Source organism: Aspergillus sydowii (genome assembly GCF_001890705.1).
Source record: "Aspergillus sydowii CBS 593.65 unplaced genomic scaffold ASPSYscaffold_17, whole genome shotgun sequence".
In the NCBI taxonomy this organism is placed as follows: domain Eukaryota; kingdom Fungi; phylum Ascomycota; class Eurotiomycetes; order Eurotiales; family Aspergillaceae; genus Aspergillus; species Aspergillus sydowii.
Window position 1 is genome coordinate 531,966 of NW_024467875.1, and position 26,379 is coordinate 558,344.

Genomic DNA, 26,379 nt, shown 5'->3' on the forward strand with positions numbered 1-26,379 from the left:
AAACAGTATAACCCCAATAGAACCCTGACGAGCACGTCTAGTCTTGTCGTCCCTTCAGTAGCCGCTGGGTCACCTTGTCCTTCTCTATGATATACACTTGAGCACCCCAACCCGACAGGGCATCTCTGTCGACGGCACTGAGAAGTGCCTGCGAGAGTGTTTCGAACAGATCCTCGGGAGACTAGTGCCTTGAGTTAGCCAACATCGTCCTTATAAAAATAAACCATATCAGGTGGAAATCATACGAGGTCTGGCTCCCACAATCCTTCACAAGTACCAAAAAGCTGATCGCTGGCAGTTCCGCTCACAATGAAATCTTTGGCGAAATCGATACACCCAATGCTGTCGAAGCCGCAAATAAAAGGCTTCCCTGTCGTGTTGTTGATACCAGCAATAACCGGGCTAACAAAGTATGCTCCGAAACGTTTCTCGTACAGCGATGAGCTGACAAGGTTGGCGAGAGTCTGAGGTGCAATGTGCCGTTCTTCACGGAGACGGTACATGTTCACTTTGTACCGGAAGAGGTCTGAAACAGTGGAAACGTCGGTAGCGAGACCGGTGAGGCCGAGATATGTTCCGGGGGCGTAGTTGAAGATCTTGGGGAAGTTGTTGGACACGGTCAGGGCTTGCATTCCAAGTCGGAGATCGCAGGCGATTGCGACGCAGTCCTTGCCGACCATGGCGACACAGGCACCGCCATCTGTTGTTCCTCAGTTAGCATACCGTTTTACAAGCCATGGAGGAGTCGAAAGGCAGAGAAAAGCGTACTGATGTCGAACGGGTTACTCTGAAGGAGTCGGTCAGCTTAGTGCTTGCTTGAAGGGCGAGCAGGGAAAGTCCACATACCATGACGAAGGCGAATTGAAAACACGATGCAAAATAGCAAAATTAAAAAAACCGAGTGCGTGACAGACAGGAGAGCGACCGGAGAAGGGCAGTGGTGGGAGAGGGATGAGGATGAAAGAGGTGATGGAGATGGAGAGTGAAGCTGGAGCTCTCAGTGTCTGTCGGCGGAAGGTTGGCGTCTGGCCTCTCAGCTTCTTCCATGACGCGCCGCCCGCTGCCTGCTCCATGCTCGATCTTTCAAAGTTTCAGACACCCCATCCTCCATTTCAACCAACTCCTTCGCTCTGTTTCTATCGTTCTATTTCTGACTTAGCTCCGAGATTCAGCTCTCTACCTTAAATACCATCTGCTGAGCTTACCGCTCCCCACCTTCCTGGACCTCGCTGTCTAGAGCATCGACCCCGCAATAGCCTCGCCACTACAATGAGCTCTCATGTCGTAGTTCTCGACTCAACAGCTCGAAGGGCCACAATCAAAACAACGCCGGGGAAGTATCTGACCGATATATTACAAGAAGCTTGTAGGAAGCTAGGTGTGAACGCTAGTCAATATGGACTGAAGTAAGCCGACATATTTTATAAAAACTAAACATATACTAACTCTTGCCCAATTTTAAGACACAAAAGTAAACAGCTCGATTTATCTCTCGCCTTCCGTCTTTCCGGACTCTCCCCCGGTGCGAAACTGGAGCTTGTACAGCTTTCTCGGTCACCTTCCGTCGTCACAGTAGCCCTGCAACTTCCGGCATCAGAAGCGCGAGATGCCTCAAATGGACGTCTCATGGACAAATTTCCTAGTACAACCAGTATTTGGATGCTGCTTCGCAAGTTCGAAGCCGGTGTTGCAGGCACAACAACTCTCCGGAATCTAACGGGTCGTGGGGTTCCTGTCACCGAAGGACAAGGGTCAGGTCGATTGTTCTACGAAACTCCCGTCGTACAGATATTAGATCGCGAGCTATCCACGTTGCCGGATTTTCAAAAGTCACTGGCTCAATTAGGATTCAACAGCGGGAATGTGCTGGTGCGGTTGAGCTTCCGCCGGACAGACCAGCCACTGGAGGATGCCATGACACAAATCCACGAATACTTTAAATCGTCCGAAGATGAGGTTGACGCGGCAGGACAAGCATCTATATCACAGGCAGAATCAGAGAAAGAGAAAGAGAACACCCCGCAAACCCTTGAATTGCCGCTGCCCACTTCTGGTGCAGCTCAATATAACCCTGGACAAGACCAGCACCAAAATCAACAAACTACAAAAACACCTTCAGAAACCGCCCCAGATGTTCCCTTTCAACAGCCTGAATTATCAACCAGTGAATCGCGACCCATCACTGTCTACGCGCCACCTTCAAGCAACACTCCCCAGTCGGCTCAAACTGCTTACAACGAATCCGATTACGTACCATCGGTTGAGCATGCCCAGATACACCAACGACGACTTCAAGCGGCCAGCAAAAACACACGCCTCCGGTCAGATGCCGAAATCGCCGCTGCAGCTACGGCAGAGGAAGAGCGCCGCGCATCCGTCAAAGAAGTGGAAGTCAAGGTCCGACTTCCAGATCAAAGCCAGGTAGTTTCCAGATTTGGACAACAGGATACAGGAAAATCCCTTTATGGCTTCGTCCGCAGTTGTTTGACACCATCATATGCCCAAGAGAAATTCATCCTCACAAACTTCTCTGGGCCTGCGGCATCAAAATCTCACCAAACCAGCGTCCCCTTCCAAACCACACTCCCTGATTCAGACCATAGCCTTCTGATCAAAAACCATGGGATGACTGGGCGCGTGCTTGTGAATTTCTCGTGGGATCCGACAGCATCTACAGCTGCTCAACAGAGCCGCTCCGGAATCTTAAAACCGGAGCTTCAAACCAAAGCTCAAGAGCATAAGGTAGAGCAGCCCGCAGATGTTATGGACACCTCGGCAGACGCCTCGACTTCAATAAAACCAAGTGATTCCACCAAGACCAACGGCGATAAGTCTGGCGCTCGCAAAATCCCAAAATGGTTAAAGCTGCCAGGAAAGAAATAGAGGTTTTCCATTTTCCGACCCAGAACTAAAGATGTCATGTAACTGATAACGAACTTCAAATGAATCTATGAAATAGTCTACCTGGATAACTGTTGACGTATGCACTGTCGTTTGTCAACATTGTTTGCTCCTCTACGATGAAACTGTCGGATAGAAATATAGGAGGTACAAGTAGCTTGAGAACCCGTTGCTAGATCAAGAAAGCTTTCTCACCGACAAAACCAGCCGGGTATTTGATATGCGATTTTAATTAGACCTTGTAGATAACCCACAACCATGGTTTCCCCTACCCGCTCCCCTTCTCCTAAGTAGCTCTTCTCGCCTGTCTAGTTAGAAATATAACTAGATAGGAAGTAGGATATATAGTTTGCAAGGTCGGTATGTCCCCGTCATATATCGCGCCGTACACACACCACCACCCAGCCTCAGCTCTTGGATATACTTCGTATCGTACCCGACCCAAGTAACGGGACTGAGAGATAGCAAAAGAGAGCAAAAAGTGTTCTCACTTTGTTTTTTTAAACTTTGTTTTCATTCATCTCGTTCTCGGCTAATTTTGGAGAGACATGGACAGTAGGTAGAAAGAAAACGGGAATAAAGTTAAATTTAGTGAGCACCAACACGGCGGGCCTCGGCGATGACGCGCTGCATATCCTCGACCTTTCTCTTGCCGCGGGTGAAGGTACCGAGCTATACGGAGTAAGTTGATTAGCCTGGTTCTTTTATTTGAGGCAATAAATAGATGGGTTCTGGCGTGTTCGGCGAGCGACTCCAATGATTCAATTCAGGGATGAGGATAAAATTATCCAAAAAGGCGTTAACCGGTTGACGGAAATGGCACCCAATCCAACAAATATCCTCAATGGTAATGTTCACTGCTGAACAACCTATTCCCCCCAAACACGGAATTAAAGGTAAAAACATACTCTCTTCTTAGCGAGCTTACGGGCACGCTTGTCCTGAGCGTTCCTCAGAAGTTCGATGACACGGCGCTCATAGGGAGCGAGACCGACGACCTCACGGGCGATGTCGCGAACGAAAGCGGTGCGGCGGGAGGCCTTGCCCTTGGAGCGGCTGATGCGGTTCTTGGGGGTGTTAAGGGGGGTGGTTTTCTATAGCAAAAAAAGAATGCGCGGTTAGTTCATCATGGCCCAGTGATAATGTTGACCTCTTCAGACGAATGCATAAATGGATGGTAAATGGTTCGGAGAGTTTCCGCGTCAAGCTGAGATGTGTCGAGTCGTATAAATTTCGGCAGAGGCGAGTTCGACATATTTTGCGCATGGCGAATATCATCGTCCAGGTTTTCTTCCTGTTGGCTTCCAAATTATTGTCGGTGTATTGCCGTATGCCCCGTTGCGGTCTTCTTGGCCACTGAAATTTTCAACGATTTCAATTGCACCTCTTCCTGACCACACGCTGCTCAAAAATTCCAGGCCAAATATCGGTGTATCCGCTCGCTGTTCGGATCGACTGACTCGGCTCGACTCGACGGAAAACTCCCTCAATCCATCCATCCCATTCCATCCATCCGTCAAAGGTTTCAGACACGAAAAGAAAACAGGATACATACGTGGCCCTTGTTGAGACCAACCGCGATACCGGAACGTTCTTGAGCCATCGCGACGAGATTATCGGGAGACGACTGGTTGGCGACGAGGAGGTTGTTGGCTGAAGTTGTCGAAGTCGGTGCGGACTCTCAAAGTTCCTCCAGTGTTTCTGGGTTCGGCGGTGGGTCCACCGCCTTGGTGCGTAGCGAGGGTTAGGCTGTTAGGGCTAGGGCTATGTCACGGGCGCCAAGACATATCTACCCCATATAGGGCTTTTCTCATGCCTCAGGCGCCAAAGGGCTATACTTGGAAGTTCGGAATGACTAGGTACTTTACCTTACCTGGTGGCCGGGGTTAATGACATTACTGTTAGACTTTTTATAATTGTTCTGATCAGAAAACCAAGCGTATTTGTCTAGCTAACTATCCGCTGTGAGCCTGCCCCGGTCCTGATTCCACGTCTACTTCGATGATTCTCAATATCCCGCGGCCATGGCGATCTTCTCTTTCCAATCCTGAACCTGCTTCCCCATAATAGCCCCCTTGTACTGGAGTCCTACTCCTTTCTACCCTGGCTTCAGTCGTATAGCCAGATCCGCAGAATATCCGTGCTCGATCATCGTCTGATTCGCGTTCAGGATCAGTCGACCGCTCCATAGCAAATAAGCTATGATTCTTCCGGCCACGCGATAGGGCATACGACTCTTCTGGTATACCAAAAGAATTGCTTTGTGCAGTTGAACCTCTTGTACGGCTCAGATCGGACAGTTTTGTCTTGGCTTCGGCGAAGAAGTGGCGGAAGAAGGTTGGCAATGCTGGGAGGCTGCTGGCAACGATTCCGCAGGTGACTTCAGCTGTGCTAGTCACAGTCAATCCAAGTATAACCAAAACTAAGAGTGAGGTAACGGACTTACGTCCATAGGAATTCCGAGAACCAGTCATATGTTTTATCTTTTGTATCTCTGTCTTTGACGCTTACTGCGAGACGCATTATACTGGAAAAGCACCCGCTGAGGTATCATCGTCAGCATTATATCCAAGCCATATTCGGGGAGGTTGAGAACATACAATACACCAGCAGCGAATATAGCAGATATTCCCATCTTTCTTCTCGTGGTCATCTGCAGTCTCCAAACGCAAACGATGGGAAGGACGAGCATCATGAGGTCAGAAAGGACATTAATAGCAGCCGTCACGAGAATCGGGATGTTGATGTTGATGCAATGACCTGGAGTGTCTGGGTCCCAAATCCTAGATCGCGGAATGCACTGGAATATCTTCAAGAAGAAGTTCGCCAAATAAAACGCCACATTAAACCAGATGAACAAGTGGATGATTCGGTACGTGTTGTCTCGGCGGGACGGCGCAAACACTCGCAGATACAGGAGGAAGAGGGACAATTTTGTGACAAATATCAGAGGCGCATACACGATTTGCGAAGAATTCGCCAGCTGCGCAGCAAAGGGTCATGTTAATATAGGCTCCGCTCTCCCCCAGCAAGAGAGTCAATCTCACCTTTGCGTACTCTTGTAGGTCAGACGGCGCTACCATATCTTGATGGACTCCATTTCCGTGCTTGTCTGCTTCGATGGTAATCACAGCATAGGCTATCAATCCAATCTGAACAGGCTAGTCAGCAAATCTACATAACTAACATCTGGGAAAACAAGGACTCGCAAGCATCGTACCCAAGCCAGCAAACATGTATCTATCGGCGCATTTTAGCCAAACTCAACTAAGAAACACCCCAGTATCGAGATCGTACATACAGTCTTCCCATCCGGGATTCTTCAACACTAAAAGCTTCGAGTACATCCGCATTCCGATACAGATAGTGGTTACAGTAAGGCATACCACCTGTGTAACGACATCCCATGTTCGTGCCGAATGTCGGTAGTCATAAGACTGGGAATCTGGACTTTGGTCGCCAACATCGCGACCAAATACCCCAATACCAACCATCGCTAGGTGGGGGGAAGGATGGCGACGAGAGAAATGGCACGTCGACGTGGCCCGGGCTTAATCCATCGAAGCTGACCGGGAAAAGCACCGAATATATCTCACGTCAAACGGAAACGAGCTAAGACGAGGCTGATCGGGAAACCATTATCCAAATGCGCCCGTTCGGTGCATTAGAGTCAGGAATGGCCACTGGCGGGATACCAGTGCGCATATGTAACGACCTAAAGAGTAAGCCACGGAGGATCGCCATTGCAATGGCAGACCGGAGTACCATACATTGCTCACGGGCTTAGCTGCAGTGTAACCCTCCCTGACTTAGTACACTTGTCTGAACATCAAGTGAAGAACGACCCGTCGTCAAATGTGATGGGCGATGATCATCTCGGGTCAATGTTGCGCATGGGTGCCAGATGGCACTTGAGAGGGCTGGGACTGGGAAAGTGAGAGGGAGCTTGGGGGCCGACTATTGCACGATCAGAAGCGGCTGGGCTGCAAATCGCAAGAACCAAGGGAGAAGCGAAATGGCTTGACAAACAGGCTTGATTGGATCCTGTTTGCCCTGGAAATCAAGCACCCTTGCTTTATGCTTGGAGTTGCGGTTCAACAATCAATATTCTTGTCCAGCAATCTCCCAGCCTCGTGGAGTCGTCAGAACGTGCGACTTCAGGCATGCAGGAAGCCAGGATCGGAGTACAGACGAGCCGGAGTATCACATATGCATCCGTATTTCGATTTATTTCTGGTCGCCATCGGATTTCGACATTCCTGATTCCATCAGATGCAGGAATATGCACAGGGGTTTCTGACCAGTGAGGGTGGGAAGAGGGAGAGAAGAAAGCTAAGGAACAAAAAGCAAACGACAACCATTAAAAATCCACGACCGAAACTTGATCCATAGCTTAATCCATAGCAGCGGTCGGCAGGTTGATCCTCCCAGATGGCCGAAGGATTCTGGATTCAGTTTTATGGAGATGCTTGAAAGTTCAAGACATTTCTACGGAGTATATATTTCTGGAGCAATAAATTAGATGTCTAGATCTATGTCAGTAATCACAGCCTCACGGCCACCACACCACCAAGCCCTTCGTCCCAGCTTTCCATCAACTCGCCGCAGAATAACTCCAAAGACGACGTATCAAGGGTCTTCTCAAGCTCGCCGCGGAGTTGTGGGCCATCTGCACTTGTACCGCTGCCACCCACAACCAAGTCAATCAATGAGCCAAGCTTTCCTGACTCAGAAAGCTTTTTCTTAACTACGAGGATATTCGCCTGGGCGCTCTGGTATACCTTGCGTCCCAAGTCCAACAGGTTTTCAACTCGATCCTTGGGTAGCTTGGCACCCTTGGACCCCTTCTTTGATGCTATGGAGCACAATTGAGCCAGAGCCTTGGTAGTATCAAGAACGGTGAGTACACCATGGAAGAGCCGCCAAGTTGGAGCGTATGGGACTTCCGATTGTAGAAAAATCGCCGTCTCCAACAATAGTGGCGAAACGCTGCTCCCGTCTATTGCGAAAGCTTCCAACGTGGAGTTCAACCAGCTCTCCAGTTGGCCAAAACTCTCCTCGACGTGCTCAGATGTGACAGATTTTGATCCACTCAGATACACAGCCAACCGCAGTTGGCTTAGGTTGGACTTCGTGCACTCAATCTCTGAAAGAGTCATTTCAGATTCGGCATCAGCCCCAATAATACTATCAAGCTCCGGAATTTCAGGCGCTGCCGAGATTGGCTTTTGAGCGGCCATATCTTTAAGGAGCCCCAGAAGCCTGTCGGCCAACTGAGCTGACCTCACCCATTGTGCCTACGCTTGTTAATTACGATCATGGTCTACTGAAATGACATGACATACCTGGGGCAGAGGGCCTAGACGCATAAACTGCTCGAACGAGGGTTGACCAGGTGCCTCGCAGTTCATGAACGCATCGAACGTACGCTGGTCAACTAATGTAGAAGAATCTCTCGCTATAGGTTGCAGTTAGCCAACACCTGATCAACATACGGGTAGAAGCAGTAGGAGTACAAACCAATCTCATCGTAACGTCCCACAGGGCTTCCACCCACAAGTCTCTGTACTCGTTTCACTTCCAAAGCCCACATTCTGCGACATATACTCTGTTTCAGTCGCCTCTGAAGTTCGATGGTTCCCTCAACATTCACATAACTGCCATATTCCAAGCCGTTGGTACGATGCCGAGTGGATGTGACGTCTGCGCTTAGGAAAAATATCATAGCCTGGACAAGGGCAGAGTGCGGATTGAAATCCTTGTATTCCGCACCCTCAATCGGCGGTGCGGAGTGGGGGTGGATAGTCGCAAGACGTGTGAAGAGATTATGGGCGACTGTTTCAAACTGCATCTGCTTGACGGAGAGCTTGCTGAACGTTTTCAGGGCAAGAGATCCCGCGCCCAAACGGAGATAAAGTCGCACAAGGAGTAGCAACCCATGATAGTTATGGGGAGAGTCGACGATAAGACGCTCTAATATTGCTGCCGCACGGATGAGCATGACATCTGGAATCTGCTCATGCTTACTCGAAACCCAGTTGCTGCTGAAGCGAAGCAAACCCATTGCTGCGAGAACGCACAGATCGTCACTCGGCTGGCTTTCAATGGTAGATGGAGCAGAGCTTCGGTCAGGGCGTCCCGCTTCGCGATACTCTTTTAGGCAGCGAGATACGAAGTCTTCTACTTTCTCTTTGGACACATTGGCCGCGTCCGAAGATATCAGGAAGCAGTATTCCAATTTCAGAGCGTTGATGACCGCGACTCCTTTAAATGGGCCAGTTGCCTTCAATGGTTGGTTAGCAAGTATAATATTACTCCAATTGCCGTTTACATACCTCATTTTGCAAAGCCGCCTCGGATGCATATTTCACAAACGCCTCGATGGAATCCTTGTCCAAGGACGGAAGGTAACTCAAAAGGTCACCAAAGCAGTAAAGCTTGTTTTTGCTGTGGTCAAAATATGACTTGCAGCCAGAGAGTAAGTCTTCCCGCTTAACTGCACCAGACTGGGAGCTGGAATGTGTTAAGTCAAGACGAGCTAGCTGCGCATTTCGGGACTTTGGCTGAGATACAATGAACTCAGATATAAACTTTTGTGTCTCTGAGGTTGTTCTGGAAGAAATACTGTCAATCACCACAATCTCTGTTGGGGGTCATAATTGGAACTTACTCTGCAACATTTAGCTTTTGTGTTGCGGTGACAAGCAGATGCCAAACAGCCCAATCGTCGCGCTCCTGGATGGCCTTCTGCTCATCTTCATTGGTAGGTATAGCAAGAAGTTCTTTTGCATATAGCAAGCCCTCGGCCCACATCTCAGCCTTTTCTAAGCTGGCAAGCTTCACGCCGACGAAAGACCAGTCATTCTGGACAATTTTTGACTTGATGCCAAGGTTGTCACTGTCTAGGATTTTGACGATTTCGTCATGTCGTCCTTGAGACTCATAAATTTTAACAAGTAGCAATAGCTCCTCGGCTGTTTGTATAGCTCTAGGAGGGCTCAGTAATTCCTTCTGTATTGTTGAGCATAAAGATTACCATCTCGGCTCAAAGGGAGTCACGAAAAGTAGGAGAGGGGGGTGATAGGGAGCAACATACTGGATCAGACGGGACGCTTTCAGCAGCCTTAGAAACCATGCGGTAGGCAAGGGTGCCGAATAGTTTACGGTCCATTTCCGAGCTTGCTTCGTCGACAGCAAGAAGATAGCAAAGGAAGATGGCCCAGATGTAGTACTTTCGCTTTTTGGGGAAGTTATTCTGCAAGGACATAGCAGCCTATAGCACACCACGGAATAGGCATGTCAGATCCAGGGTTCATCCCAAATATGGAGAGCATAGACCAGGCACACATACCTTTTGCGCGGACTTCCAACCATCGCCCTCAAAAGCGATATTGAACCATTTCGTCTGAATATCACGAAGTTGGGGTTTCGCTTTCGCCGCTCTCTCCCAGATACTTCTCATGGTCTCTTCGTTTTCACCCATTTTTTGCAGGGTCTCATAGAGAATATCCAATGTGTCGAGGTCCGTCACCGCGGGGTCCGCTCTACATAGCTGGAGGGTCTCTGTAGTACCACGCTGCTGGTGGGTTTCGTCGGCGTGACGGAAAAGAATATTTGCTTTCCATGCCTTTAATGAAACAGAGTTAGCAACCCTGGGTACAAAGTTCCTTTGCGCCGCAATAGACTAGGCTCTCAAGTAAAGCAAAGACCGGAGCGACGAAACGTAGTAGAATCGCGGAGCAATAAAACGACATACTTTCAGGAATGGCGTATTCTCCCCTTTTTTGATTCTTTTCTCGATCAACTGCAGCGCTTGCTTCAAGTTCTGCGCATCAATGGCATCTTCGATTTGCTTATTCCGCCGCTGGAATACAGCGTCATTGGTCGACATTGTGAGTGCTCGTGACTCGGTGAGAGTTCAATATATGGTTTCGGGGTGGCAGAATCTCGTTTTCGGTTCGGCAGATTGTCAAGGAATATTCGTATGCTGCGCAACCAAGCACAGCACACGGTGTGCGGGGAAGAAAGGCGATTGATGATGAGGGGGGGAAATATTTCTCTTCATTTTGGCGGTTTAAAGTGGGCGGGGAAATCGCGGAAGGCGGTAATTCCCCACCAGGTCGACGGAGTATACCCAAGGTACTGCTGTAAATTTCAGGAACCAAATTACTGGGATGGAACTAAAGAATATTAGGCAGGAGTGGTTTTGCTTCTGTTAACTAGCGGACTAATCGTGCTGAAAGCAGAGCTAGTATGTCATGATAACCCCTTCCGTGCCTTTATCGCTCGGCGGGTGTCAGATCTACAGCGGTCATTATATACGATATCTCATTAAATAGCACTATCTGGGTCCGAAAGCACACCACATAATAGTTAGCAATTCTGAGTAAGGTACAGGGCACTTTCGTCTGATAATCAGCTATATCAGAGCCGGTAGGCATGTGATGTACAACTCAACAAGCAGTTGGTCGGGAAGGGATACTGATGTTGAAGAGGGGACATAGTAATACAGGTAGTCTGTGAGTTAAAATTCTGAGACACAGATCAGGAGAAATACATCGGAGGATATAATGGCTCAATTGAGCCTGGAAAACGCCTATCGTACAGTGCAGCCGACCGAACAATGAGGATGACGCAAAGAAAGAGACCAAGGTATTGAAGTGACACTGGCATGGTGAGTTTGCACTTAATATGGTAACAGTAGCACTTCATAATGCAGCATTGGGACAAGCCCGCTCATTCCAATGCTTTTTGGCTGTCGGTCCCAAGCTTCTTTTGTGTTAACTGAAGACCAGTTAGTACTATACGCGTACTATCAGGATTATAGGAACATTAATAGAAGGAAGTGCTAAATGTCAATGTTCCCACACTCTGAAAGGTGAAGATGAAGTAAAGGATATGGCATAATAACTCACCCATTGTTTCTTGCAATCACGATAGGCCCTAAGTTCGCAGTCAGTGGGATAAAGTCAGATAGATTGAGTACTGGCCCCGTTCTTCACAGCGTCTAGGATTACAGCCACTGGATATATCAGGGGATCGATTGATTGTACCATTAATAAGAGGCATTGCAAGGAAATACATACTGGAAATAATCGCCACACATCTCCCTATCAAAGCCGTTGCGTTTCATGCATCTTAAACTTCGATCCGCGAAGTCCTGGCAGGGATCATAGTACTCGCTGGCGGATTTGCTAAAAGACAACAAATCAGGTCAGTAAAAGACGGCCAGAATCAAAACCAGGCAGAGGACGTTGAATGGACGAGCTGAGAATCCGGCGGGACAAAACGGGTCAAGTTTGGACATCTAGATCACGCGGCTACAACGCCATACCCCAGATAATGTCCATGCAAGCATCCTAGAAGCAAGAGAGAGGAACGCGAAATGACAGAGTTATAACGTACTTCGAGAACTTGCGCTCCGTGCGACCCCAGGAATTAGCGGAAGGATCGGTGGATGATGAGGCCGATTGTTGATCTCCTTGAGAGGCCATGGCCTGAACAACTCGTTGTCCACGGGTCCTGATTAAGAAGATAGATTGGCACGAGTTAGAAGATGTCGGGCTTGGAGAATGTTACAGGGCCACTGGACAAGTATACAAGTTAAGGGTGTTGATCTGGATGGATGACGGTCTAGATGCTCGAGTTGGGAAAAGTCGGAGACGGAACCGAAGCCTTGGCACGGTACCCGGGATCTACAGCTCGAGTCGCGTTGGTACATCGGAAAGCACTCCAGCTCTATACCAGCCTTGGATTGTATCCATTTATAACTTATCCACTGCTGAGGCAGTCTACTGGTGTCGCCACGGTATTACACAGCCTCATGACTCACTTCTTATCATGGAGTAATATATTGACTGCTACACTCACTAGGATCCCAGAGCCTCATCTCGGGTCGCGTTGCTATTGTATAATGCACCATGTGCGAAGCCGGACGGCTTTGTTCATGCATATTCAGAATCACAATTCATCGCCCGAGACAATGTTGACCCTCATCGTGACACAATGATGAAAAGTGTTGGTATTAGGCCATGTATACCGGAGATCGCTTGGGCTGACAGGCTGACAGCTTATTGCGATAGGGCTGTGTTTTGTTGCTTTGGCAGTGCTGGTTCTGATTTTTAAGTATTAGTCTGCAGTGGTTGCAGTGAGTTCCTTCTACAGTTACATCCCACAAGGGAGCCATTGTATATGGATGTATTTGCTGTACATCGTCTTGATGGTGATGGTAGCCATAAGGCCATTGCGCAGATGAAGCAGGAATTCTCCAGCAGCTGGATTTAGGGACTCTCTATCTCGGATTCGTAAGATTGGCAGTCAGTTACCTTTGCCTAGTTTCGACCCAAGACAGAGCCACTCAGGGGAGGGGAAGCATGGAAAGAGGGGAAGCCTCTTGAAGCGGGGCACCATTCTCCTGGCCTTATCGTTCAGGTGACGTGATATATGTAGGTTGCGAGATCTGGCTACAAGGCCCGTGCTAATGCCACGCCGGGCCGCCGAGTACGCGAGCTGATGTTAGTTATTGAATAATGTCGAGTCAAGCCCCAGGCAGGATTTCGGTGCAGTAGCTTCCACGAATGCGAAGAGATAGCGAGCAATTAACGCCGTTGGAACTTCCGGCTGTTGGGGCTGGACAGTTACGGGCTGAGGACCTCCAAGGCCTGAAATGGATGGACCTATTGTCGAAAATTATCAGTCAGATTCGTCTGTACTATACCAATAAAGTAACTGGAGATTGTGATAATAGGAGAAACAAAAGTAGGGGAGATCGATGAAGGAGGAAAGTCAAGGGTCCAGCGCCGATGGTGCTAATTAGCCTGTTGCGCGTGTTTGATCCGTTTGATTCCCGCGCGCTTCCAGTTCCGCCAGAAAAAGTCATGCTCACGCACTGCTGGTCAGTTGCCATCGCCTTCCTTTGAGATTCCTCCAGTTTCCGCGCTGCGAGTCTCACGAGTCAATCGAGTCAATCCCCTAGTCCAGAGACATCTGTTGGCGGCCTCTGGGATTTCCTCGTTCCAGATACTCTCACCCATCGCTCAGCGGCGATCGCCTCCCGCGTTATGACCGCCGTTCGTTCGATTGTTTGAACAAACAACCTGCACGCCCTCCTCTTGCTGGCCTGAAGCAAGCACGCTCGCTCCACCGAGGAATTTGAGAAAAGTTTCAGTCTCAGTTAACTCTCGGTTCGAATACTTGCAATAAATAATCTTCGCAAAATATGTCGCGGTTTACCCCTCCGACATGCGCTTTGAGCAGAGGCCCTTGTGGAACAAAGGGTGCCACGCCGCAGGATGCATCGGGGGTACGTTGTTTTGGCGATAATGTACTGGGAGGCGCGCTGACCGAATTATTATGTGACTAGCTCTTCCATACGCTACAAGCTCATGTCGACGACATCCGCGGACTCATACAATGCGGGATATGTATTCGCCCACTCTACGAACCCTACACCCTTGCCTGCGGTCACACATTTTGCTATGGCGTTAGTCTACTTCCCCCCTTAACGCCACCTAGAGACTGCGCGCTAACTATTGTGCCACAGTGCCTGACCTCATGGTTCTCTGAAGGACGATCCAATAAAACTTGCCCTGATTGCCGAGCCCCAGTGAAATCGCAGCCTGCGCCAGCGTACCTCGTAAGTCCCATCGGCTCTCAGTTATTTTAGCTATGTACTAACTATATTCAGGTCCGTGCAGTCGTCCAGTTGTTCACTAGTCGCGCCGAGCTTCTAGACAAGGGAGAAACGACAGATCAACACAAAACACATCAGCTTGAGGAGGCGGGGAGGATAGAGGCGGACAAGAATAACTTAGATCCAAAACAAGGAGGTCTTTTCAGGGGCACATTTAACAAGGCGCGGCCTCTGCCCGCTGGGCCCATTATTGACCTTGAAGACGGTGTCGTTCGTTGTCCGCAGTGTTCCTGGGAACTGGATGAGGAGGGTTGTGTGAACTGCGGATATCGGCCTGACGATGACTCGATGTCAGGTACCGATTGGAGAAGCGACTCAGATAACTCAGAAATGACGGATGATCCATATGAAGAAGTTGATGATGAAGTAGAGGATGGCTTCGGGGAACCACCGGGCTTCGACTGGACAGAGTGGTATGACGGGATGCCGTTGGGAACTCTTCCTGCTGAATTTCGCTACGTTGCGCCCCGTGATCGCAATGGCTTCGGCGTGATGCCTGGCATAATACCTGGCGCATTTCCTCCTGAGTACCCCTATGGTCACTCGGGTTTCGACTCACACGATTCTCACGACTCTGTCCATGACGAAGATGATGAAGAAGAGGACGAGGACGAGGATGAGGATATGGATTCCTTTATTGATGATGATGAGCCATCAATGAATTACGCTTCAGACTCGGACCGATCAACCGTTGTTGGGCATCCCGAATACAGCAGAGCTGAGTTAAACGCCATATTCAATGATTCGCCAGGCTCGGGATATAGCACCGTCCACCCTAGTACATACCACTTAAATAGGGCACCGGACAGCGAGGATGATGAAGATGATGATGAAGACGAAGACTCGGATACGGCCGACGGTAGCGAGGCTGACGATGACGAGAACGAAGATGGTGACGATGAAGACGACGATGAAGACGACGACGATGAGCCGATTCGACCTGCTGCAGCTGGCAATCGACGGCGCGTACCAACATACCAAATATTGTCAAGTTCCCCCCCTGCTCGTGCCAATGGTGCAAGTGCCACAAACAACGCGAATCTGAATTCACGCCCGCGAGCACAACCTCCAGTAGGCTCATCCGCCAACCGCGCCATCTCTTTAGGTGACGACGATGACTCCGAGGATGAGGGGCCAGTCGCCGCTACGAGACGGGCCAGGAGTCGCGGCAATTTTCGGCCATCAGCGTTCTAACCCTTCCCGTACCCATTTCAACTCGTTTTCATAATGGCCTATCCGCCAACATTTTCTCAGCAAGCCAAGGCCACAAACCGCGTCACAATTAGGCAAACTCTTGCAATTTCATGACTTGATGCTTGTCGGAGTTTACAGGTGCTGGGCATGACCTTTTTCAGCGAATTCATCGTTTTGCTTTGTATGCTTGCATGTATGTACTAGAATGGTTCTGGAATTTTTGGGGAGTATCTCGGTTTAAAGCTCTTCACGATGCATAAGACAGGCAGGACGATACTGGCTTCCCGCTCTATACCCAGAATACCTTCGGGGAGGAATTCTACCTTAGCTAAAACAATAATATCAAAAATTTAATAAACTCTCATTCAGTCCCACATCGCCTACCACCTACTAAGTCGAATGTTCTAAAAGAAATTTCACGCCCTCAAGGAGATCTTTCTCCCATTCTTTCGAAACGTCCAAATCAGGACACATGGTCCAAAATCCATGTGGGAGGCCGGGGTATATATACTTCTTGGTCGTCACACCTTCCTCCCGCAACAACTGCTCAAATAACAATGTCTCATCACGACGCGGGTCCCAACCGCAGACATAAACCGCAGCCCGCAGAGCCAAATCGCTATGAGACTCAAACAGAAGCGGCGAGCGACGGACGTCGGCTGGCGGCGCGCCGTATTTTTCTACAAACAATGTTAATACTTGCAATAAATGAATCCCTCCTCCCCCTCTCGCAATAGCGCAATTAGGAATACAAGAACAAAGTAAATAGAAAGGATTAGGACCTCACCAGCAAAATATATAATGCCTTCCTTAGTTAGCCCTGCAGATTCCGTGATCTCATCTATGCTCAATATCCTATCGCGGTATTTCTCAGGCCGAGCATCCTCATGGCAGATAGTACCAGCTAGGAAGAGGATTCCAGTTAGCCGGTGGGAAAGCTTTAGGTTAGGGTCTGTCTCTTGCGCGATTATGTGCGCGATGCCGGCAACGAAGTTTGCGCCGGCGGAGGTGCCACCTATGATGAAGCCTGAGTTCAAGTCAATGGCCGAAGGGAGTTTGTCTTTGGCTTGTGGGGATGCGGCCTAGTAAGTAGTTTAGATCACAGAGTTTATTAAGGTAGGGTTGCTTGATCTTGAGAGGCGTATACGAGTAGATCATAGAAGATATAAGAGAGCATTATTTTTCATTACTCACCCAGCGAACAATATCCAAGCAATCCTCAAATCCAATGGGAAAGCGGTGCTCTGGTGCGAGCCGATACTCAACATTCAGCACGAGTATGGGGATTTCTAAGGCGATGCGCCTACACGAGGCATCGTCGGACTCTAAGCCTCCGGAGACGAATCCTCCACCATGGAAATAGATGAGCAATGGTAGGGGGTTTCTGACAGCGTCGCCATCGGCAGAGAACTGCCTGTATGAACGGACGCTGATTGGATGTCCGTCGCGAACTGGGACGTCGAATTCCTTGATCTCGAGACCTGGTTCAGGGGTGATGGGAAGGTGATCTCTGTTTAGCCAGAAGGTGCGGGTACCGGGTGGGAGATTGTGGGGGAACTATCGATGATGATGATGGTTATTGATGTTCAAATATGGTCTCCGAAGAAGTGCGTGGTGGTTTACATTCTCCCATTCGGGTTGTGGAGTAGTTAAATAACGGTATTCGGCCATGGTAGATGGTGTTAGGTAGATAATAACTAGTAGCCGCACTACGTACAAGCAAGACGAGAAGCGAGTTGCAATGGATATATAACCCAAAGTTGACGATCTCGCCCAGAATACTAGCGCTTACCTCGTGTTCTTCGGCCACTGCAATTCCGTATAAGGCCACGACTTCAGTTGCGAAGAGGAAGAGTTACCAGAAGAAATCAGTGCTTTTCCAAATATGCTAATGCCGCTGGGAATAGTAGAATACAGTCATCTATTGAAGGTTAGATACAAAAGGTCAGACCGATTCCTCCGCTCGACCAAGTTTATCAGATGAGAATGGGACTTCGAAAACCATAGCACCATTTCTGCCCTCCGAAGTCGGCCCCTTGTGATAGTTGTTTCCATAACATTTCCAACGCCCGAACCTATGCTCTTTCCCTACGGCAACGGCGATACAAAGGCCGCGCGCTTCGGGTGATGTAGTGTTCGATTTAGATTTCGATTCAGATGGCACTTGGCCTGGCTTTGCCGTCTCCACTCGTCGTTCAAAGACTGCGATATCATTGACGACGCCCTTGACGAGAGGCTCAGCCTCTTCTTGGGGCCCGGTTAGGCTCTGTCTGTCGGTTGGGTCGGCGGATGCAAGGCTCTGCTCTAGTTGTTTTGATGGGGTATCTGGGCCGTCTGTGGACAGGGTACCTCCACCGACAGGTCCTAGAGGTTGAATCGTTCGCTTATCGTCTGAAATCTTCCACGCCCGTACCCAACCATCCCAACTGCCACTTAGAACAATATCCGTACCCGGAACTGTCGTCAAGGCGGTAACCCAGCGAGGCGTGGGTCGGAGATAACGCGCATTTGATTCGGCCGTCTGCCGATCAGCTTCGGGGGAATGTTCCTCTAAGGGTGGAATAGGGTCGAAACCGTGGGCTTGGTGAACGGTGTAAACGGGCTTTTTCTTGTGGATAGACCACAGTGAGATGGAGCCATTATCCGAGCCGGTGACAAAGTGATTAGGAGGCAAAGGTGCAATGCAGTCGATATTGTTCTCTTGGTATGAGTTTTTGGATGAGCCACCACGGAAAATTAGCTGAGACTCTTCCACAACCTTCCACAGTCTCGCTGTGCGGTCACGCGCTCCAACACTGATACACTGATCAATCGTCATCGCGGCCAGCGATGCGACATTGTCTTGGTGGCCGAATAGTGTCTCAACATAAGCGTGACCAGCGGTGCTAATAGACCAGGTCTTGATGGTTCGATCAAAGGAGCCAGAGAATAATTGTTCACCTGAGCTCATGGTAGAGATGTGGCGAGCAAAGGCTAGTCCGCTGACGGAGTCGCGATGTTGTGTAAAGGTTTGCACGGGTATCAAAGTTGCAGCGTCCCAAATAATGAGCTTGTTATCCTCCCCTCCGGTAGCAACAAACTTCCCTGAAGGAGACACGGCTACCGACAAAATGTTTTTGGTGTGGCCCTGCTCCTCTGCACTCTCTGCAATCTTCTGTAAGCCTCTTGTAAAGCGCACTTGTTTCGGCTTCTTCCGCTGCGGTCGGGGGGCCCGCTTTGATATCGACTCTGTCCCGTTTGCCGTAGGCGCGCCTTCTGCGGCGGGTGTTGCAAGCTCCCATTTGATCAAGGTCCTGTCCTTGGATACCGTATAGACATATGGTGAGTGTACGGCAATCGACGTCGTCGTTTGCGTATCTGCGCGGAAAAACGCATGTGAGGCTGCCGGGAAAGCTAAGTCGGAAGCAATTTGGCGATATACTCGTCCTTTGAATTCGTCCTGACATAACGGTCAGTTCTAAATCAGAGTAGCTGAATATTCTCGAGCATACCACATCCTCTTTCAGCCTCTCTGCGATCAGATCCCGATCGATCTCCGCAGCATCAAAACCGTAATCGTCTACCTCATCCCGAACGTTTTCTAGGTATCGCTCCGCTAATTTCAGTCTTCGATCTGCGGCTGTCTCCCCGTCATCTGAGTCCGAGCCACTTTCCTCTTCTGAGGCTGCGGATGCCACGCTCTCCGCATCCTCGTCCAGGTCGCTTCCAGAGATTGAATCGTCCCTTTCCCTGGTTTTCTTCCCGCTCTTGTTGCGCACATCTCCATCCGCATCGACACCCCGTTTCTTTGAAGCCGGGGCCCCAGCGCGGTCTTCTCTCTTGCGCTTCCGCTGGGAGGCAGGTAATGTAAAAAATGACGACATCGGAGAAGAGGGTCAATTGAAGATGAACCAGCAGGGGCGTTCTTCAATCGAAGCAGTTGACTCCTGCGATCTTCCTATTTCATAGATATTTTCCCGCGCATTTTCGACTTTTTTTTCTGCCAGTGGTCCGTGCAGGCGGTGTGGTGGTTACGCTGAGTCAGCCAACAGCTCTCCGCCTCAGGTGCGGAAGCTGGAACAACAGCTCCAGGCAGTCAAAGCTCCGCGCGGCCAGTGATAGACAGTAAACGCCTGGCATCAATCTCCTGCTTATTTTCTCCTTCCTCCACCCGAATCTCACATTTTTGTTCCAAATACCATATTTTTGCCGAGAGATTTGAGAATACCGTGGTCAATATGTATATTTCAACCTCTGACCCATAGCTAGCCACTAGCGATGCTGACCGACATTGCCATAGGGAGGTTCTACTCGGTATCACAGGCAAAGACTTTGTCCTTCTGGCAGCATCAAAGGCTGCCATGAGAGGTCCTACTATTCTCAAGGCTACAGATGATAAGACGAAGCAACTAAATGAGCACACGCTTGTTGCTTTCTCCGGCGAGGCGGGGGACACCAGTTCGTGACACCAACATTGTATACAGAGCTTCAATACCATGAGGCTAACTTATTATTCCAAAACAGTCCAATTTGCAGAATATGTTCAAGCCAATGTTCAGCTATACACAATGCGAAACGATACCGAGCTGTCCCCGAATGCTGTCGCTAATTTCGTTCGAGGAGAGCTAGCACGCAGTCTACGATCGCGGAGCCCTTACACAGTCAACCTCCTTCTCGGTGGAGTTGACCCTATTTCTCAGAAACCACACCTATACTGGATTGACTACCTCGCTTCTTTGGCGCCTGTTCCGTACGCTGCCCACGGTTACGCCCAGTACTACTGTCTATCAACGCTTGACAAACATCATCATCCCGACATTACTCTGGAAGAAGGAATGAAGCTCCTAGAAATGTGCACAGATGAGTTGAAGCGCCGGCTGCCAATCGACTACAAGGGGGTATGTTACCCATCTGCTCTTAGTTTAGACCCGAAACAGAATGGCTAACGATGTACAGGTTCTGGTTAAAGTAGTGACTAAGGATGGCGTGAAGGAAGTAGACTTCGACAATAACCGAATTGTCACGAGTGCTTAATATATCAAAACAAGCATTTTATGTTCTCCGGTTTCGTTTCCGATATTATGGGCTATGGGATTTCTGAAATGATCGATTGCATTTGCTCCCGGTGTAGTCACTGCCTACGACGGCTGATAGGTAGAAATTAAGCGAAATGATATGACATGAATTTCCAAAGTTATCCTCCAATGTTAAACCGGTGATGCTCAACCTTAAAGTCCGCTGTTGAATTCATGATTGATGATGCAAGTTGAATCGGGTGTTTGTCATGTTTGCATACCTTCTTTATTCCAATCGCGCGAAGTGAGGATTTCCAAAAGCCCGCTGCTCCTCCCGCCTTCCATTTGTCATTCCCCCAAACGAGTTATGATGACCAAAAGACAGGCCGAGCTGTCGCTAGAGCAAGAGGCTACTGCCGGGTCTCCGGCCTCCAAAAAGGCCCGCGTGGAGGATGATAACCTGCCAGAAAGCGACCCGCGTCATGGTGCGCTACCTTTGCGCCGAGCTAATGGGCAGGAGAGGGAGAAGCATGAGCGCCAGGGAAAAGATATCCTTGCAGCTGCGGACCAAGAGGAAGAGGAACTTGAAGAAGCAGCACAGGTAGATGAGGAGGAAGACGATGACGATGAGAGCGATAGCCGACCTACGATCGTGGCACCTCAACGGCAAACAGCCCCAATGGAAGGATACAGCGACCTTTATCTAGATACCATTAATCGACAAATTCTCGACTTCGACTTTGAGAAGTTGTGTTCCGTCAGTCTGTCAAATATTAATGTCTACGCTTGTCTTGTGTGTGGGAAATACTTCCAAGGCAGAGGGCCGAAATCCCACGCCTACTTTCACGCCCTGGAAGTTTCACACCATGTTTTCGTCAATATGGGAACGAAGAAAGTCTATGTCTTACCCGAGGGATACGAGGTGAAAAATAAAAGCTTGGACGATATCAAGTACGTGGTCGACCCATATTATACCAAGGATGAAGTGGCCAAGTTGGACAAAGAGGTCACAGATGCGTTCGACCTTTCGGGGAAACGCTATCGACCAGGTGAATATAACTTCCCAACCTATTTACACTTTTGGTGGGACTGTTTTGGCTAACAATGCTGTCTAGGCTTTGTTGGTATGAACAATATCAAGGCGAACGACTATTTAAACGTTGTGGCTCAAGCCCTCGCCCATGTTCTTCCAATTCGCAACTACTTTCTCCTTCACGAGTTTCCACAGCCTGGTACACCCCAGCTAGTTTTGCGCTTTGGCACTCTAGTGCGCAAGCTTTGGAATCCTAAAGCGTTCCGCTCTCACGTATCACCGCACGAGCTTTTACAGGAAATTGCCTTGCGATCATCAAAGCGATTTACCCTCACTCAGCAGTCAGACCCTGTGGAGTTCCTATCTTGGTTCTTAAACAACCTACACCTCGCACTCGGTGGTTCTCGAAAGCCATCAAAAACCCCGACCAGTGTGGTCCACGCTGCGTTTCAAGGCCATCTACGAATTGAAAGCCAAGCGATCACAGCGCATTCAGACACACAGAATGCTCGATTGGTTTTCACCGAATCAGGCACCATAAACAACCAAACGACTCCTTTCCTAATCCTCACTCTAGACCTGCCTCCGACTCCCCTCTTCCAGTCTGCAAACAGGGAATCCATCATTCCTCAAGTACCCCTAACCACCTTACTAAACAAGTATAACGGAATTACCGCATCCGAGAAACTCGACCACCGAGTTCGCCATCGCCTTCTCCACCCGCTCCCACCCTACCTCATGTTTCACATCAAACGCTTCAGCAAAAACAGATTCGTCTCCGAACGGAACCCTACTATTGTCACTTTCCCCTCCCCTCGCTCACTGGATATGTCGCCATATGTAGAGCCGAACCCGGATATCTGGCCTCCCGGTGAACCCATCCTTTATGACCTTGTAGCAAACATCATCCTCGACCCGACTATCAGCGCCCCCGGTGGAACGGAGGACGCCGCAGAAAAGGGCGTTAACGCAGCGTCAGGAGGAGCATCCTCCAGCGGTGCCGGTGCCGGTACCGAAAAGGTCTCATGGCTCGTTCAGCTCAATGACAAGGCAATTGCAGCAGAGAACACGAGGATTCAGAGCGAACAAAATACCGGTGAACAGCGAGGGTCTGAGTGGCTAGAGATCCAGGATTTGTTTGTGAAGCATGCTGAGAGCGAGACCTTGTTCACGAAAGAAGGGTACCTTATGGTTTGGGAGCGAAGGAAGGTTCCTGGAATGGGTAATCGCAAGGGCAAGGCGGCGGCAAGGTGATTGTTTGGCATACAGTGCACCCAGGATTGGGTATCTTAGGTGTATCATTAGGTATGAATTGTGATGATAGTCTTTGGAGAGTAACTACCTATCATACGAAAACTGATCTATGCTACTCCTTCGAGTATCGGGATCATTATTATTATACGCATTATCATACTATTTAGTTACTTGTTCAGGCGTACGTAAGCTATTATAATAGGGATCTGTCATCTGGCCATTTGGTCAACTAGATAGCCACACTCAATTTAGAGCGCACCCCACCCACACCACCTTCTTCCAATTCGTATAGCGGACCCCGATATAATTCCCCAAACGGAAGCGTTCACAGCAGCTTGAATCCCCATCATGAGGGCCAGTTTGCCTATGTACGCCAGTTTATCAGACCGGGTGGCCCCGCCACCCCAAGCCGTCACAGGATAAACATCAGATCGGATCGCGGCAGTGGCGCCCTTGGAGGAAAGATAAGATTTGGCTAGGGATCGGAGGTAGAAAGTCTCGATTGGAGCAAAAAGAGCCGTCGTGATCGTAGCTGCGAGATGAGACGCCAAAGAATCCACAGGAAGAGCGGAAAGAATGGTCACTCTATGGGCTGATACGGAGGGAGTGATGGTTGTGGTTCCCGCAGCTGAGTTTTGTCGGACCATGGAGTCGGCCACGTGTGGCAGGATTCCAGATTCAGCGTCGGCGCCATTGTCGTCGTCATCATCATCATCATCATCATCATCTTGATCAAGTTGTGCTTGATTAGTGGTGTCATCGAGGGGTGGCTCTTCTACTACATCCGGGAGAATGTTGACCGGGTCCGAAACGATTGGACCAACGCTCGAGTTGTTTGGATTTTGGTTCCCTGTTACCCCGTGCAGTTGGTCATCTGAAATTGATGTGGTCCCCATTTCCCCGGGGTTGGGGGACACCGCCGCAGTCGTATTAGAAAGGGCATCGCTATCTGTAGCTTCCGTACCAAGGATCGTGGTTATGTCCTGGCTGGATAAGAACGTGTCAAGGATTTCAGAGATCGAACGACGACCAGGTTGCCTATCTTCTGAATTTTGTATACCAGCGTCGGTGTCAGTTGTTGCATTCCGGTTTTGTGTATGGCGACTTTCCAATTCCAGTTGCATGGCAATGACATCGGAATCCTGGGTCAACTGTGCGCGGACTCGAGGCGACGACTGTGAGGATTCAGGAGACGGAGATCGGGACAAAAGCGTATTTGAACGTGACTGTCGTCGGCTTTCATTAGGAGCGTTACCCCCATTTTGTTGAGCGTCTGGGTCTGGCGAAGTCGTACGGGTAGAGAGGGTGAGGTTCCTCGCGCGCCTTAATAGATCCATATTATCCGCGTCAATAACCCGATTATCTCCATTCGATAATCCACTTTCGCCGCTGTCAGAGTGCGCATCGGTTTCACGAGCTGGCATGGGTTGAGCAGGAGGATTCGACTCTGTGCTCCTGTGTCGCCGATGCGCCGGAGTCGGGGGTAAAATTGCTGCGCCACTCTGGGCCTGGAGAGTCTCAGGTTCATGCTGAAGCTCTGTAACTTGAGCAACAGAAGGCCTTCGTCGCCTGAAGGCAAATTTAGAGCACAGCCATTGCCGGAAAGCATTCATCTCGTATGATATGTCATCAATCAGCGAAAGATTGCTGCGCTGTGTCTCCTCCACAGCTCGACGCCCGAGCGTGGGAACCATCCAATCAATGAGATCATTGTCGAAAGCCACCTTAACGGAGAGATCATCCGTCAGGATAGGTTTTGGCAATCGTCTGCGGATCAGCCTATAAAGACGGACTTCGATCACGGGCCGCAAATAGACATAGATGTAGAAAAGAGATGGAGCCTTCATGACGCTAAAGAAATAGCTGCCCAGGGAGAATAATGAGAGGTCTGGAGGGCTTGGAAGCAGCATTGAGGCGAATTCGCCGAACGGCATGAAGTGTGCAATACCTGGCACTGATGTAGGAGAAATTAGATGAAGAGACTGTAATAGAGAGTACATGTACGTCTGCATTGCGAGCACAAGAAGGGCTCCTCGAATCCTATAACAGGAGTCAATTTTGACCGTCCTAATAATGTGGGCTACTTACGCAGAATGGAGAATCGTAAAGGAGGCTCGAACAAGCTTCGAACCGGCATCATTGTTGGGAAAGTAGTTTTGTATTGTTGAAATCAACCGCTCTAGAGGGTGATGCCGACATATAGATATACATGTCGACATCGCCCATGCAGGGATTCCAGCAAAATGGAACCCAACAATCCCAAGGGAAGCACGTTCATGGCTTATGATTTGTGTAAGAGGGACATGAGCATAGCTTTTAAACGTCTTTATACGGTTTCCATTAGCTTTAGCATCTTCATTCAATAGTCAATAAAATCTCACTTGTATGCGGCCTGTGAGGGATGTGGTCCACCACGAGCCCAGGAAAACTGAAATTTGGTCGAGTGTTACCATGATCAACCCGTAGTCATTTTCGGCCACAATTGCGTCGACCTTTTCCTGATCATTGGGCCCGCGATTTGTATCCTCGCTTACGACAATCCCCATTGTTGAAAGTATGTCGTTTTTGGCTCTCCTGAGCTCTCTTCCAAATGATTTGGACTCCGGGTTGACCGGGTGGCCCCTTTCATCGTAGTGTTGGACATATCCGTCCGCATAGATCGGTGAAATTCTCCGCTGCACCGAGAATCCTTGCTCTGCTGAGGAGTCAGCAGGAGGTTCCGGAGCTTCATAGGGAGACCGGCCCTTCAGTCTCGTTAGTTATAGTCCGAAAAAACTGACTTTGAGAATCAACGAATCTGATAACAATGGGATCTATCGGAATCGACAAGTGAAGGGAGGTGTAGAAAGAAAAAAGATGAAAAGGAAGCTTGATTTTGGCAGAATAGCCATTGTCGACTTATGATCAATCCAGGGCTTGTAAACAAATACTAGGCATCGCGGATTTGAGATGTGGTCAAGGAAGAAACGGCTCCATTAAGAACAACACGCGTGCGAAGTAAAAGAAAGCGGGTAGCCTACCAGAGCCAGGCGATTCAAGTACGCACGTCGCCCCATCAGGCAAATCAAGACTCAGGTTTCATACTAGGACATTTCCTGATATTGGACACGAAACGAGAATAGATACGCTCCGACGATGGGGTCTAGATGGCCATCGATAAGTTGATAAGGAAGCGGCTGCCGCGTTTAGTGCACGGGCCACAGCGCGGCGGTTTGATGAAGCTTCAAACAGAGCAAACAAAGCAAACATCTCTCAAAAAAAGTGATCGAAAAGTTTCCGAGCCACGAGATCGGAGAGGAATTGAACATTTA

General features: G+C 49.3%; 11 protein-coding genes across 11 annotated transcripts; 4 read left to right on the forward strand and 7 right to left on the reverse strand.

The window, feature by feature from the left end:
- Positions 1 to 37: 37 nt before the first annotated feature.
- Positions 38 to 1,073, reverse strand: pup3 (proteasome core particle subunit beta 3; the record flags this gene model as incomplete). The annotated part of the gene is made up of 4 exons (XM_040853062.1): positions 38 to 181; positions 246 to 700; positions 769 to 787; positions 915 to 1,073. 4 exons carry the CDS (start codon positions 1,071 to 1,073, stop codon positions 38 to 40), a joined length of 777 nt encoding a protein of 258 aa, XP_040696998.1.
- A 196-nt stretch (positions 1,074 to 1,269) lies between these two features.
- On the forward strand, positions 1,270 to 2,883 carry ASPSYDRAFT_163077 (putative UBX domain protein; the record flags this gene model as incomplete). The annotated part of the gene is made up of 2 exons (XM_040843130.1): positions 1,270 to 1,406; positions 1,464 to 2,883. 2 exons carry the CDS (start codon positions 1,270 to 1,272, stop codon positions 2,881 to 2,883), a joined length of 1,557 nt encoding a protein of 518 aa, XP_040696999.1.
- Positions 2,884 to 3,489: 606 nt separating this feature from the next.
- Positions 3,490 to 6,395, reverse strand: ASPSYDRAFT_62356 (uncharacterized protein; the record flags this gene model as incomplete). Its single annotated transcript, XM_040850113.1, has 9 exons — positions 3,490 to 3,573; positions 3,810 to 3,995; positions 4,457 to 4,528; positions 4,899 to 5,292; positions 5,348 to 5,443; positions 5,502 to 5,884; positions 5,949 to 6,040; positions 6,203 to 6,236; positions 6,288 to 6,395. The coding sequence occupies 9 exons, from the start codon at positions 6,393 to 6,395 to the stop codon at positions 3,490 to 3,492; spliced, it is 1,449 nt and encodes a 482-aa protein (XP_040697000.1).
- A 552-nt stretch (positions 6,396 to 6,947) lies between these two features.
- Positions 6,948 to 10,988, reverse strand: ASPSYDRAFT_550327 (MDM20/NAA25 family protein). Its single transcript, XM_040848963.1, has 8 exons — positions 10,658 to 10,988; positions 10,253 to 10,528; positions 9,998 to 10,174; positions 9,572 to 9,912; positions 9,237 to 9,513; positions 8,422 to 9,184; positions 8,247 to 8,359; positions 6,948 to 8,198 (listed from the first exon to the last, which is right to left on the reverse strand). The coding sequence occupies exons 1-8, from the start codon at positions 10,790 to 10,792 to the stop codon at positions 7,446 to 7,448; spliced, it is 2,835 nt and encodes a 944-aa protein (XP_040697001.1). The 5' UTR covers positions 10,793 to 10,988; the 3' UTR covers positions 6,948 to 7,445.
- A 175-nt stretch (positions 10,989 to 11,163) lies between these two features.
- Positions 11,164 to 12,592, reverse strand: ASPSYDRAFT_51329 (coiled-coil-helix-coiled-coil-helix domain-containing protein). The gene is made up of 4 exons (XM_040848270.1): positions 12,307 to 12,592; positions 11,988 to 12,095; positions 11,817 to 11,844; positions 11,164 to 11,685 (listed from the first exon to the last, which is right to left on the reverse strand). Exons 1-4 carry the CDS (start codon positions 12,393 to 12,395, stop codon positions 11,638 to 11,640), a joined length of 273 nt encoding a protein of 90 aa, XP_040697002.1. The 5' UTR covers positions 12,396 to 12,592; the 3' UTR covers positions 11,164 to 11,637.
- Positions 12,593 to 14,119: 1,527 nt separating this feature from the next.
- On the forward strand, positions 14,120 to 15,787 carry ASPSYDRAFT_95020 (uncharacterized protein; the record flags this gene model as incomplete). The annotated part of the gene is made up of 4 exons (XM_040853063.1): positions 14,120 to 14,203; positions 14,264 to 14,383; positions 14,444 to 14,536; positions 14,588 to 15,787. The coding sequence occupies 4 exons, from the start codon at positions 14,120 to 14,122 to the stop codon at positions 15,785 to 15,787; spliced, it is 1,497 nt and encodes a 498-aa protein (XP_040697003.1).
- Positions 15,788 to 15,982: 195 nt separating this feature from the next.
- On the reverse strand, positions 15,983 to 17,570 carry ASPSYDRAFT_551298 (alpha/beta hydrolase). The gene is made up of 4 exons (XM_040848984.1): positions 17,411 to 17,570; positions 16,982 to 17,344; positions 16,575 to 16,869; positions 15,983 to 16,467 (listed from the first exon to the last, which is right to left on the reverse strand). The coding sequence occupies exons 1-4, from the start codon at positions 17,456 to 17,458 to the stop codon at positions 16,178 to 16,180; spliced, it is 996 nt and encodes a 331-aa protein (XP_040697004.1). The 5' UTR covers positions 17,459 to 17,570; the 3' UTR covers positions 15,983 to 16,177.
- Positions 17,454 to 19,716, reverse strand: ASPSYDRAFT_51333 (ribosomal RNA-processing protein RRP9). The gene is made up of 2 exons (XM_040848271.1): positions 19,279 to 19,716; positions 17,454 to 19,226 (listed from the first exon to the last, which is right to left on the reverse strand). The coding sequence occupies exons 1-2, from the start codon at positions 19,648 to 19,650 to the stop codon at positions 17,733 to 17,735; spliced, it is 1,866 nt and encodes a 621-aa protein (XP_040697005.1). The 5' UTR covers positions 19,651 to 19,716; the 3' UTR covers positions 17,454 to 17,732.
- Positions 19,717 to 19,857: 141 nt separating this feature from the next.
- pre1 (proteasome core particle subunit beta 4) lies at positions 19,858 to 20,831 on the forward strand. The gene is made up of 4 exons (XM_040848272.1): positions 19,858 to 20,006; positions 20,067 to 20,224; positions 20,291 to 20,664; positions 20,723 to 20,831. Coding segments are annotated over exons 1-4 (612 nt in total). The 5' UTR covers positions 19,858 to 20,004; the 3' UTR covers positions 20,801 to 20,831.
- A 320-nt stretch (positions 20,832 to 21,151) lies between these two features.
- Positions 21,152 to 23,068, forward strand: ASPSYDRAFT_95024 (ubiquitin carboxyl-terminal hydrolase family protein; the record flags this gene model as incomplete). Its single annotated transcript, XM_040853064.1, has 2 exons — positions 21,152 to 21,830; positions 21,897 to 23,068. The coding sequence occupies 2 exons, from the start codon at positions 21,152 to 21,154 to the stop codon at positions 23,066 to 23,068; spliced, it is 1,851 nt and encodes a 616-aa protein (XP_040697007.1).
- Positions 23,069 to 23,192: 124 nt separating this feature from the next.
- Positions 23,193 to 26,234, reverse strand: ASPSYDRAFT_550391 (uncharacterized protein). The gene is made up of 4 exons (XM_040848966.1): positions 26,089 to 26,234; positions 25,450 to 25,812; positions 25,157 to 25,392; positions 23,193 to 25,108 (listed from the first exon to the last, which is right to left on the reverse strand). The coding sequence occupies exons 1-4, from the start codon at positions 26,122 to 26,124 to the stop codon at positions 23,317 to 23,319; spliced, it is 2,427 nt and encodes an 808-aa protein (XP_040697008.1). The 5' UTR covers positions 26,125 to 26,234; the 3' UTR covers positions 23,193 to 23,316.
- Positions 26,235 to 26,379: the final 145 nt, after the last annotated feature.

What these genes read in the sequence shown, in the direction of transcription:
- ASPSYDRAFT_551298 (XM_040848984.1), bottom strand. Translation starts at nt 17,458, where the DNA reads ATGGCCGAATACCGTTATTTAACTACTCCACAACCCGAATGGGAGAAT. An exon ending in CACAACCCGAATGGGAGAAT is followed by an intron (nt 17,345 to 17,410) that starts GTAAACCACCAC and finishes CATCATCGATAG; the next exon opens with TTCCCCCACAATCTCCCACC. An exon ending in GCTTGGATATTGTTCGCTGG is followed by an intron (nt 16,870 to 16,981) that starts GTGAGTAATGAA and finishes ACTACTTACTAG; the next exon opens with GCCGCATCCCCACAAGCCAA.
- ASPSYDRAFT_550391 (XM_040848966.1), bottom strand. Translation starts at nt 26,124, where the DNA reads ATGGGGCGACGTGCGTACTTGAATCGCCTGGCTCTG. An exon ending in ACTTGAATCGCCTGGCTCTG is followed by an intron (nt 25,813 to 26,088) that starts GTAGGCTACCCG and finishes ACGAGACTGAAG; the next exon opens with GGCCGGTCTCCCTATGAAGC. An exon ending in CCCTCACAGGCCGCATACAA is followed by an intron (nt 25,393 to 25,449) that starts GTGAGATTTTAT and finishes AACCGTATAAAG; the next exon opens with ACGTTTAAAAGCTATGCTCA.
- ASPSYDRAFT_51333 (XM_040848271.1), bottom strand. Translation starts at nt 19,650, where the DNA reads ATGTCGTCATTTTTTACATTACCTGCCTCCCAGCGGAAGCGCAAGAGA. An exon ending in AGAGGCTGAAAGAGGATGTG is followed by an intron (nt 19,227 to 19,278) that starts GTATGCTCGAGA and finishes CCGTTATGTCAG; the next exon opens with GACGAATTCAAAGGACGAGT.
- ASPSYDRAFT_51329 (XM_040848270.1), bottom strand. Translation starts at nt 12,395, where the DNA reads ATGGCCTCTCAAGGAGATCAACAATCGGCCTCATCATCCACCGATCCT. An exon ending in ACGGAGCGCAAGTTCTCGAA is followed by an intron (nt 12,096 to 12,306) that starts GTACGTTATAAC and finishes GTTGTCTTTTAG; the next exon opens with CAAATCCGCCAGCGAGTACT. An exon ending in ATGTGTGGCGATTATTTCCA is followed by an intron (nt 11,845 to 11,987) that starts GTATGTATTTCC and finishes CTGCGAACTTAG; the next exon opens with GGCCTATCGTGATTGCAAGA.
- pre1 (XM_040848272.1), top strand. An exon ending in CGGCGAGGCGGGGGACACCA is followed by an intron (nt 20,225 to 20,290) that starts GTTCGTGACACC and finishes ATTCCAAAACAG; the next exon opens with TCCAATTTGCAGAATATGTT. An exon ending in TGCCAATCGACTACAAGGGG is followed by an intron (nt 20,665 to 20,722) that starts GTATGTTACCCA and finishes AACGATGTACAG; the next exon opens with GTTCTGGTTAAAGTAGTGAC.
- ASPSYDRAFT_550327 (XM_040848963.1), bottom strand. Translation starts at nt 10,792, where the DNA reads ATGTCGACCAATGACGCTGTATTCCAGCGGCGGAATAAGCAAATCGAA. An exon ending in AGGCGGCTTTGCAAAATGAG is followed by an intron (nt 9,185 to 9,236) that starts GTATGTAAACGG and finishes CAACCATTGAAG; the next exon opens with GCAACTGGCCCATTTAAAGG. An exon ending in GTCTAGGCCCTCTGCCCCAG is followed by an intron (nt 8,199 to 8,246) that starts GTATGTCATGTC and finishes TAACAAGCGTAG; the next exon opens with GCACAATGGGTGAGGTCAGC.